The 12,427-nt window shown below is 40.8% G+C and overlaps 1 protein-coding gene across 5 annotated transcripts in view; it reads right to left on the bottom strand.

The window, feature by feature from the left end:
* DTNB (dystrobrevin beta) overlaps positions 1-12,427 on the bottom strand; it is a 227,099-nt gene that overhangs the window by 141,271 nt on the left and 73,401 nt on the right. For all 5 annotated transcript variants that reach the window (XM_048222550.2, XM_048222551.2, XM_057308991.1 and 2 more), the window contains exons 7-8: positions 11,654-11,759; positions 8,165-8,331 (exon numbers count right to left, since the gene is read on the bottom strand). In XM_048222550.2, the coding sequence (XP_048078507.1) occupies positions 8,165-8,331; positions 11,654-11,759 (273 nt within the window). The remainder of the gene's footprint in view (positions 1-8,164; positions 8,332-11,653; positions 11,760-12,427) is intronic.

Below are 12,427 nucleotides of genomic sequence, written 5' to 3'. Positions count from 1 at the left end.
TTTTAAAAATTAAAAAATTTAAAAATCCCCCTGCCTAGTTTTACACTATGTACAAAGTAGTTAAATTATGACATGACTATTTGGGTCTGGGCCAAAGCGAGGCCAAGAAGCACACTTTTTTCTCATTGAATACATAATCTCTCAAAATTCTAGAGATGTGAGGAGAGGTATGCTAGTCACATGAGAATTAAATACTGCTTCTGACAAGGACAGGTCAACAACAATCTTAACTGGTCCAGGTCTATGACAACAAAATTTGCCCTGAGTCCTTAAGGTAAATTATTTAATACGACTAATGCCCAAATAAGTATACTAGACATGTGTGTGTTGCCTGTTAATATTTATTTTTTTTAAAAGAAGCAATAAAATTAATAGAGATTGCTAAACAAATCCAAATACTTCCTCATTTACAGATTTTGAAGAACGAGTAACTTTGTTCAGAGGTGGAGCCTGCCCTCTGCTGGGAAGAAAGGTGAAATTTCCATATATTCCATATTACATAACCACCTCTACAAGCCACTCGACTAACAAATAGTAGCCGTGCTACAAGTGTATTTTGTATAAACACACACACACAGCCTTCCTGCCAAGTGGAGATCAAATTTTTCTTGGTAAAGTGAAGACTGAGGTAAGCAGAGATCTGAACATAAGGCAGAGGGGAGGGCAGGAAATGGCTTCTTTCTAGCCCTCCTCGCATAGCCCGAAAGGGTTAAGCGTTTCTGTTTGGGAAAATGGAAAAGTTCCAGATGGATGGTGCCAATGGTTGCACGACAATATGGATGTCCTCAATGGTAGTGAACTGGACACCTACAAAGAGGCAAGGTGTAAATTTTATGTTATATATATACTTCACAGTAATTGGAAGAAAGTGCGAGATATGAGAGAGAGAGAGGAGGAGGAGGACGAGGAGGGAAAAAAAGGAAGAGGAGGAAGAGAAAGATGCATAAAACAAATCAGAAAAGCATGTACGCCCTGAGCAAGGAAAATGAAGGCCAGGGTTAAGGTCATCTAACAGTGATTAACAACAACACTGTATCTGAAATACTTTCAAAGAATCTTCCTTCAAATCTTAATATGGGAATAAATATGAGGGGAAAAATCCCAGTAAATAATATGCATAGTTGTTTTAACAAAGTGCTCTTTTAAAAGTATAACTTAGTAGAAGAACATGATAGCCAGTTTCTCTGGGTGAATTAACCATTTGAACAGAAAGCCCTGTTCAGATCATAAGGTTTTCCTCTGTGTGGCAGACTGGATGCACAGCCGGATGTGCTCATGCGTATGTTCTTTCATTCATCTACTTAACAAATACTCACTGAGCATTAACTATATACACCAGGAATTATTCCCAAACATAACTGCGCCATCCCACTCGCCACACCACACATGCTCCTTTGTGACGGGACTTCACGGCCACTGCCGCCCCCAGCATCCTCTCCCTCCCCGCACCCCCCCACCCCAGCTGGACTGGCCCTAGTGCCTCGATGCTGTAACCAACACCATTTGGCAGAATGTGACCGCATGACTTGCACAGCAACTTTCCCCTCACACTCCTGATTCTCCAGATGCTTCCTCCAGGGATGCTCTCTCTGAAAACACAGCCACGTGCTGTGGAAGGCACAGGCCACATTCAGGCCACAGGCCACACACAGGTGGCTCCAGCCTACCGTCTGGCTGAGCCCAGCCTTCTAGCCGTCCCCGGACAGACTCCAGACATGCGCGTGAGTGAAGAAGCCTGCAGTCATTCAAGCCACCCACCCTGCCTGGTATTTCAGAAATCCAGCAGAGGCCCCAGAAGTCATGGGGCAGGGACAACCCAGCCCCGCGGCCCTGTCCAAACCCCTGACACCAAACCCACGGGCCTAATAAAATGGTTGTTTCCTGTCAGCAGTCGCGGAGAGGCTTATTTTGCAGCAACAATAATTGAAACACTGTGCACCGCAGGCCTCCGGGTGGCAAGGTTACTTGGAATACAACCCAGGAACCTCAGAGACGATGAATATATCCTTGCAAACTAGAATGTACAAATCGATGCTGATTACACGGCCCACTGCCTTGTTTCCATGTGGAGGAGCTTCTCTGGAGGACCCCACCGGCTCCCTCTCTGCCCCTCCTTCTTCTCACCAGACTGGCTGGTTCCAGGGAAGGCATGAACATGCCAGCTCAGCCCCTCCCCCCCCCCCATTTCCTGGTGTCTGCAAGCACTGCGGAGAGCTCACATTCTCCCCTGGGCCCTCAGCCTCGAGCTTCCGGCTCTGCTCCTTCTGGAAAGGCCGCATGGGGTTGGGCTGTATTCAGTTCAGGGGCCACTGGCAAGTCCATTACTTCCTCACAGTTAAAACCACCTTCTTGAACGGCCTGCCATCTGCCTAACTCCCGGGAGGCTGTAATTGTGAGCAGGAAAAAGCAAAGTGGGATTAGTCGGGTCTCCTAAAATCCCACTGAGAACAACTAGTAGAAAAAGCGTTAGAAATAGATGACTTTGGGGCGCCTGGGTGGTTTAGTCGTTAAGCGTCTGCCTATGGCTCAAGGCGTGATCCCGGAGTCCTGGGATCGAGCCCCGCATCAGGCTCTGCTGGGAGCCTGCTTCTTCCTCTCCCACTCCCCCTGCTTGTGTTCCCTCTCTTGCTGGCTGTCTCTCTGTCTGTCAAATAAATAAATAAAGTCTTTCAAAAAAAAAAAAGAAATAGATCACTTCGGACAGGTTTTGTCCCCACTGCTCTTGCAAGATGACCCCCACATCGTTAAATGAGGGGCCACTTCCTGGTCTTCTCACTTGGCTGTCACAGCACCGGACACGGATGGTCGCTCCCTCCTCCTGGAAACACTCTTCATGCGCTTCTAGGAGAGGTTTCCCCCTGCATCACTGTTTGCAGGCTCTTCCCCTTCTCCCAGATCTCTTACTGATGACCCCTGAGGTCAGTTCTCATTCCTCGTCTCTTCTTCCTTCTCTCCTCTCTCTCTGCTCACTCACCTGGTGGTACCATCCAGTCTCATGGCTTTAAATATCAACCACTTGCTAAGGACCCCCAAGCTGACATTTCTATCTCAGACTTCCTTTTCGATGTCCAGACTCAAGTACCACGGCCTACTCAACAACTCCACATGGATATCTAGTAAGCACCTTCAATTCTGTTATCCAGACCGATCATTTTAAAAGATAAATCAAGCCATGCCATTCTTCTACTCAAAACTACTCCTCATTTCCCTAGAGTAAAGGCCAACATCCTTACAATGGACAGAACGGCCCTTGGGAGCCATCTGACCTCCTCTCCAGTAGTCCTCCTCCTGTTCACTCCACTCTGAGCACACAGGCTTCTTTGCTGTTCCATGAACTCAGAAGCACACACCTGGTCTCAGGCTCCATGCTGAAACATCCTCCTTCTCCCCAGATGTCTGCTAGACACTGCTCAAATCTTACTTTCTCAACACAACCTCTATGACCCAATACTCTGGATTCTGCTTTCTGATTTCTTGCTCCTGTGCAAGTCCAGTGTAAATTGGCTGAGGGGCTCCAATCCATCTACCAGATACCCAGCCTCCTTTCATCGAAGGACTCCTGCCTCTACTAGTTTGTTTGGAGATCCTTCCATGTGACCAGTGTCTACAGGGAGTGAGAAGGGTAAAGAGAGGATGAGAGGACACATCTGCTTTAAACAGCCTTGGCCCAGAAGTAACACAGATCACCTGCAAAGAAATTCCGCTGGTAAGAACTAGTCATATGGTCCCATCTGTCTGCAAGGAGGATGGTCTATATCATCTAGGTATAGGTCCAGGAAGAGAAGGAAAACACGGATATCGGTAAGTAATTCTAATCATGAAATACCTTTTTCCCCCCTCTTCCTACACATAAAACATACTCGAACCTCTCCCACGAGAAAACCCGAGGTCCCATTTAGTGCATCTGAAGACAAGTCCAGGACCTCTGAGTAAATCACAGTCTCCTTTAACAAGACCATGAGTAGCTCCTTACAATGCAAACTAAGAACAGACAGGTCAAATTATCTGCACCCACCTCCCCAGTTCCAATGCACAATGAACGAACACAAGCAGGAGGCTCCTCCTCATCTAATATCCTCCTTGGCAAAGTGGACTCTGGAGTGCCCTCCCAAGGAGCTGTACAACCTTCACAACCCACCTCTTCCCAGAGCAAGGTCTGGGTCCTTAAAAAGTAGTTTTACAGCTCAAATAGTCAAGGGCTTGTTAAGGGCAGGCTCATGGTTCCTTTGCCAATACACAATTCCCTCAAAAACTTAGTAGGCCTTTGATCTATTTGTTTCCAGTCAGTTCCATGTGCCAGTAACCACACACAAAGTCCTTTCCTAGACATAATTCTCAAGCCTGATTTATGTCTTTGCCTCTATTCCTCTTGCTTTGAACTAACAGAGGCCACCTGGAGGCCATATGAAACAACAGGTCAGCAGTTTCCAACTTCGGCTGCATGAGAGACTCACTTGGGGGAACTTTTAAAAACTGCCTTATCTAGGTTTCATGTACCTTTGACCCATTAAATCAGAAGCTACGTAGGTGAGAGCAAGGTGATTCTGATGAACAGCCAAGAACAAGAACTCATGCCCTGATCTGATCTTCGCCATAGGGCTAAGTCACCTTTCTTTGACTGAGAAAGTTCCCTAGGCCTTTATTGCTCAAAGCCTTTCTCAACTCTTACCTATTGCTCTCCAGGGTCTACAAGCAATCTGTTTTTCCTGTCACTGCTCCAACTGTCAGAACTTTCTCTGGTCCCTTTCATTTTTTGCTTGAAAACTAGCTAATTCTTGGGGCGCCTGGGTGTCTCAGTCATTAAGTGTCTGCCTTCAGCTCAGGGCATGATCCCAGCGTTCTGGGATCGAGCCCCACATCAGGCTCCTCCGCTGGGAGCCTGCTTCTTCCTCTCCCACTCCCCCTGCTTGTGTTCCCTCTCTCGCTGGCTGTCTCTCTCTGTCAAATAAATAAATAAAATCTTTAAAAAAAAATCAAAAACAAAACAAAACTAGCTAATTCTTTCCTAGGCACATCTTTTTCTCATCAGACCTAACCAAAAACAGCCAACATGCACTCACCCTCCTGTCCTTTCCAACCTTTGACCTGGAACTCAGGTGGCATGAAGTGTGCCTTCTAAGTTATCATGGATGACAAATTTACCCAATTGATCACCACTGCATAACATGAGTTTCTGTCCTTCCCAACTCCAATATTAGTGTCCTCATCAGGGCTATTTGACTGCTAAGCCAATATCACAGATTTTAGGTTTTGTTTTAACAGAACTCTACTTCCAGTACCAACTACTGTAGCAAAAACTAAAACCTCAGTAGTTTAACACAAAGCTTCTCTCTTGCTCCCATCAAAGTCAAATAGGTTGGCAGGACACTCTTCTCTACCCATCATTCAAGGACCTGGTCTCCTTTCATTTGTGGTTTTATCCTCCTCTGGGTCCTAATGAAATCCTCTCCACTAAGCTGGCAGAGAACAGAAGAGGCACTCAGCTATTAATGATCTTATTCTGGGAAGACACATGTCACTCTGATCACATTCCACTAATAAGTGCTATTTACATGGTCCTTCTTAGAAACAGAGAGGCCGAGAAACGTAGTCTAGATGTATGCCCAGCAAAAATAGGAAAATCGCAATGTCAGTGAGCCCTAACGGCCTCTTTCATAGCCCTTACAATTTAAGACCCATAGGGCAGGAATCTGTCTGGTTTGTTCATAGATGTAACCTATGTGCCTGTAACAGTATCTGACACACAGAGTAGGAGCTCAAATAATATGAATGAAGAATGAATGCACAGAATGAATCATAGATATGATACCATATGGCATTTTTTTCCTAAAATAAAGTCAAATGAATGAATTGATAGCTAAAAGAATAAATGAATTACACTGCATAGTAACTTAGGTAAAACATTAAATAAATAAATACATAAATAAAATAAATAAAAAGTTATGAGTTGATAACTAAAAGAATAAATGAATTACACTGCATAGTAACTTAGGCAAAACATTAAACAGAAATTTTGGAAAAATCAAAGTAAACTTCCAAGCACCAATAGAATACCTATCAAATCTACGATACAAATTCATACACAAACTTGTTAAATGCATACTAAATTTATCTCTTGTGAACACAGAAAAATATTTATTCAAATACTAATATAAACACAGTGGACAATCTTCAAAGAAATTACTATTAAAGTGATTACACATCTTTTTGTTAGTGGAAACTTCTTTACCCACATCAGTCCCGAGAGTCACTCACATCTTCCTCAAAGAACAAGGGCACTGCACATACAGTTCTAATCTTGAAAACAATTTATACACACACACACACACACACACACACACACTCTCTCTCTCTGCTAAAAAAGCTTTACCAGTATGCATCAGTCACACATAATGCATATACTCATCAAAATTCAGAACTGATACCAGCGTCATGCCTATAATACTTGATTTTTCTTGAAATCTTCAGTCACTATAACAAAAATGAATGAAATCAAGAAAAAACAACCCAGATGAAATAAAAATAACAACAAATGGAGATATGGCTTACTTCACAAGAGTGTTGTGAGGACCAAGCAAAAATACAAGAATTCACTTATGATTTCTGTGCTTGCATTTATGTATGTTCTAACTCAATGTTAAAATTCAAGAGTATATGAAATGGTGCTTTGTAAATCATAAAGCAATATTCAGCCATTTATCTTTAAAAAACTGTAAATTTCCCACTTCTAAAAGGAGTACAAATTAGCTAAATGAGAAAGTTCAAACTACATGAACGAGAAGTTCTTCACTCTCTTCCCCCCAACATCTAGAATGAGAATCGTCAGAAGAAACATCCCAATGAATCCAATCATTATATGTGGCAACAGAGCAAAGAGCTATTTCGGTGTTGAGAGTTAAGACTCTAAACAAAAAACAGTGGGAAAAACATTAACAACTCAATTAAGTGGGACACTTGTACTTTAAAAAAGGGAAAAGTAACAACTTGAAAATCTACAGATTACCTCTATTCAGTAAAAAAGAGAAGAAACTACTACATTGTATTTTTTTTCATTGCTTGTTTAAATATTTTTAAATAATCACTCCTCAACTAAAAAAATACTGGAATTTACAACACAACAAAACCGAGGACAGGATGTTCAATTTAGCAAAATTTTATGGTTAAGTGTAACTGAAAATGTATCTGATAAAAGAAAAATGATCTCTAACATGTCAGAGGGGTAGGAAGTAAAGTGTACACAAGGGTTGAAATTTGTTGTTTTTTTTTAAATCCATCCCCGGTATGAACTTATTTGCCTTTTTTCTTGTTTGAGTTTTAATAAGGCTAACTAGAAAAAAGAAAGAAAGAAAAAGCCCCTGGTAGTTGAAGCTTTCCAATACTTAAAGCCCCCTGGGATGGCCAACGGTAAGAACCTAAATCCTGAATGACACATAGGACCCTCTATATTGTTCTAACCTTTAGCAAACCAACCAACCAACCAAAACTAGAGGGAAAAGCTTTCAAAACAACTTTTTGGACATAAGCAGATGGCATTTAAAAACTCTGAAAATCAACTGAGACAAGGGAAGAAAAATGATTGATTATTATGTGATTTATAAACACCACAGGAAAATCACAGGCCGACCTCCACCCAAATATTGTTATTTAAAGGACTACTTTTGAAAGTAAGGACACCAATGGGGCAACTGTAAGAAACAATATTTCCCCAACTTCAGAGAGACAAAAATTTAACTCCTTTATGTCATGCAGCCTTCTTTGCAACATATAAACCCTACAGACATGAAGAAAATATGCTTGAGAAAAAGACTTTAAACCTCACTTAAAGCTCAAAGCTTTGGGGGGATACCCTCTGCACGATTTTAATGTAAGAAGACACTTCTCACTTTTCCATTTCAGTTGGGATAATATCTCCATCTCCTGGAACTTTAAAATCAAGTGATGAAAATAAATAGATAGATGATAGATAGATAGATAGATAGATAGATAGATAGATAAAACCAGGTGATGAAGCACAAGGTATTTGCAACCCATCCTAACCCTCAGCACGAAGACTGGATTACGCGGCGTCCTTATTCATTAGGCATCTACCAGGAAGCTGGCCCGGTGCTTCACTGCAGAGACAGAGTAACCACAGAGGACACAGAGGGAGACACAATGCAATTACCCAGGAGGAGTGCTCCTTCATCTGGTGTTGGTTGCTGTGAGGGCCACTGGCATGGCCACGCCAGAAGCAGTTCTGGCAGAGCTGGTAGTTGTGGCACTGCTGGCATCGGTACCGGAAACCCATCATACTCTCGCAGCGGCAGTAGGAGCACTCCACAGGATGGAAGACTTGCGGAAGGCAGAAAGTGGGCCGGGGGGACAGGAGAGAAAGAAGTCATTTTCATTTGGAGAAATAAAGTCAATACAGCGGAAAACCAAATCTCACAAAAACAAGCAAAGGCGAAAACGAAATTAGAACTGACAATCCTAAATTGTCTCCTAGTTAACGGAACTTGCTTTTTACTAGAATAAAAGGGAAAGACGACAGATGAGAACAGCTTTTCAAGTCAGAATATTACATTCCCATCCACCTTAGAAAAAACCAATTTCTTAAGCTGAAACTCGTGTTTACTAGAATGATAAATATATGATAAGGATGGTAGATGATAAATACATAAGGAAAGAAGAGAGAGAAGTCTTCTTAGTCTAAAATTTATTTTCCAAACCTATTGCTTTTTAAAGAGATGTATCACCGTTAGTTGTAAGACATTTGTTTCCTTTGCTAACAGGAAATCTGTGAGCACTGGGATAACGTACTATGCGTCTCTGTTACCTGAAAATGGTATTTTACATAGTACCTTCAACTGAAGGCCTTTAAATGTTGGCTGAATCAAAAGCTATCGCACATCTGGGCATAAGTCGTTAACTGGTAAAAAAAAAAAAAAAAAAAAAAAAAGGCTAGGCATATTACCATGCTAGTTTTAGGTAAGAGTTCTAAGTAGCAGAATAGTAAAATCAAGTACTCTAGACCAACGAAGGGGCAGTGACTGGGAGGAAGGGAAACTCAGAGACCTGTCACTCTTTTCTCCACTCATACAGCATCTCACCGTATGAAAAACTGCCAAGTAGCAGTCAGGATTCAGAGACATTGCTGGGACTCTCTTACAGCCTGAACACCCAGTTCGTTGAGTGGGAAGTGGGCAATGCACAACTGTATGTTATAGATGGTTGTTTATACTTTCCAGTGTTGGTAGCGTAATTGTTCCCACTGGCAATTCAATTTTGAACACAAGAAATGGAAGTCAATAGGAAAGGGGCGTACAGTATTCAAATCTTCATTTGAATAACTCTTTCTAATACCATGTATACAAATCCAATCTTATCTCAACAGTAAGGATTTTTGGTCCTATTTCCAAACGTTAACTAGGGAATCGAGACTCAAAAAACAAACAAAAATAAGCACTAGGTGAGGAAAACAATGCAACAGGATCATTAAAGACTGTAAGAAAAGTAAAATCAGGAATGAGAACTCCAAAGGACATACTTCCTCTAAAAAATTCAACCTTTTTGTCATCCGATATTTCTAAGGAATAATGAAAGTGCTAATAAGAATCTGTGCTCCATGGGGCACCTGGGTGGCTCAGTTGGTTAAGCATCTGCCTTTGGCTCAGGGCATGATCCCGGAGTCCTGGGATCAAGCCCTGCATCAGGCTCCCTGCTCAGTGGGGAGTCTGCTTCTCCCTCTGATCCTCCCCCTTCTCATGTTCTCTCCCTCTCTCTCTCTCAAATAAATATTTTTTAAAAATTTTTTAATTAAAAAAAGTATAAAATATATAATCTAGTAAAGTTCCACCACAGAACACTACTCCCAAATCAATCTGGAGCTCACATCAACACAGGCAACATCAGCATTTATAATTCTATACAATTATTTTTGGTTAATGTACATATATGCATGTACATTAATATTAAATTATCAAGTATATTCTGATCATCTTGGTTGAACACGTATATCTGTGTGATTTCTCTCCTCTACTACACCAGTCAGGAACCACACATAAGACAGTGTAATGGGCTGACCAGGTGGAAACGGAAAGAACCAGAATGCAGAGAGGATCACTAAGTGTACTGAGTCAATTATAAGTAAGATCAGGTTTTCGTAAAAGCATTCTCTTTGGAAGAACACATCATGTTGTAATCTTATACCCGATACACTTGGACTAATAAAACAATATAAAAAGTACAACTTTTGTGTAAATAAATATATATCCATCCTTATAAATAGTAACTTCAATATCATTCAAGTGATGAATTTCATAGCAAGAGCCCAAATAACAACAAAAATACCATATAGAAATAAAGAAATACCATAATTTTAGAATTTATTTCCCCACCATAAAAACTAAGATATGTAGATAAATGTTACTGTGATAGATAACATTTATTTTCAAGATATGTCGATGAGCTCATTCTATTCTCAGTCCCCAAAATATCACCAACCCCAAAAGAATGTAAACAACAAATAATACACTATATCCAAAGTCACAATAAAATGTTCATATGGATAACAAAAATCAGGACAAATGAGATTCTTTCTATATGGTATGGCAGATACAAAATGATTTTATGAAAGCAAACTGAAAATGAAATACTTCAGGCTTTAAAGGTACTGCCTCCAGAAGAGCCAATAATACTTCAATAATATTATAATAATTTAACAGTATAAGTCTCTATCCAAAAATCCTGGTAAAAATTTTAGCTGTTTTAGTTTAGTCAAGAGATTCTACACCTTTAAGAAAATAATCCTGAATCTAAGGTCCCTGTGAACTAAAGCCACAGTGGGGCAAACCGCTGAGAAGTTTAAGAACAAAAGGTATGGATGAGAGAGGGAGAAGACAAGAGTATGGACGCGCATTCCATTCTTACAAAGGGGAAAGAGAGAGCTCTGCTTTTTAGCGCCTCTCAGCTGCTACTGGTTCTCTTTGGCAGAACAAGAAACAGGCAAGAGTTCTGAGAGGAGGGAGGGAGGGCACATAAGAAACTACATTGTCTTTCCTTTAACAAACTCACACAACCTAAACAAGGAGATAAACCGCTAAGAACAGAAGAAAAAGTAAGAAGTTACTGGAGATAACTACCATTTCAATTCCAAGCAAGGTAAAGATGTAAGTCAAATTCCTGGAAAGGATGCCAAGTGTAAGTCCAGATAAAATAGTAAAGGCATAAAATGAAGATGTATGAAGCACCAAATTCTATCATAGCTATTTTCCTTTAAACTGTTCCAAAATCATTACAATCTTAGTGCTTGATATTGCATATATTCAATTTTTTAGAACTGTGAATTTTATAAATTAAAGGAAAAAAAGGAAGTGATGGCTAAATCAGGTGGGTTCAAGTGATTCTCAGTGGGGGAAAGCCTAGAGTTTGAACCACAAAGTTTTATGACCTGACATTACTATTTCTTGGTACCCTAAGTAATAAGTCCCCTTCCCCTACTTTTCTTTGAGAAACAAATATCCCTCTTTCGAAAGGAAAAAATCATAACCAAATGACACAGTGACAGCAAATGTCAATTATAATTTTCCATGGTAATAGCTAAGGACATTACAAATACGAGCAGTTCATGCATTTCCTATAGCCCAAGAGACCGAATGATCCAAGTCCTGCTTACCATTCTCAACATGGGCGAGCCTGTGCATGAGAGGTAGCCAGACAAGGCACTGGGGGGGAGGATCGGCCATCATTGTGTCTAAAAACATATTTAGCATTATCTTTTTCTGTGAAGAGAAGAAAAATATACTTTATAGTCAAGTATCTCTGAATTACAAAATTAAGTTAATCTAGAATTCTCCCAACTAAGTTGTAACAAATTCCACATGAAATTCTGTAACAAAATACAATATTTTACATTACTACAGATGCTGAAACACACTATACATTACTTCTATATTCAAATGCATTTCCACATACATTATTTTGATTCTTAAAACAGCTCTATAAGGTAAATAGTTTAGGTATCACTATCTTCATCTTACAAATGAGAAAATAAAGGAACAAAGCATTTAAATGGCTTATAAAGGTCCTGGGTCACCTGGGTGGCTCAGGTGGTTGAGCATCTGACTCTTCAATTCGGCTCAGGTCATGATCTGGGGGTTGTGGGATCGAACCCCACATCAGGCTCCACACTCAGCGGGGAGTCTGCTTAGGATTCTCTCTCCCCCTCCCTCTGCCTCTGCCCCTCTCCCGCTTGTTCTCTCTCCCAAATAAATAGATAAATCTTTAGGCAAAAATAAATAAATAAATAACCTGTAAAGGTCCTACCCAAATCAGACACAAAGCAAGGACTAGAACTCAGTTGCCCTTCAAATTACTATTTCTATTACCCATGGGGGAGACAGACATCCCACACCTCATTATAACACATCAGCGAGAGTGGGAACTACCT

The sequence above is a fragment of the Ursus arctos genome, unplaced genomic scaffold (genome assembly GCF_023065955.2).
Source record: "Ursus arctos isolate Adak ecotype North America unplaced genomic scaffold, UrsArc2.0 scaffold_8, whole genome shotgun sequence".
NCBI classification, from domain to species: domain Eukaryota; kingdom Metazoa; phylum Chordata; class Mammalia; order Carnivora; family Ursidae; genus Ursus; species Ursus arctos.
The sequence above is the reverse complement of the archived record's forward strand: the minus strand, read 5'-3'. Positions and strand labels throughout refer to the sequence as shown.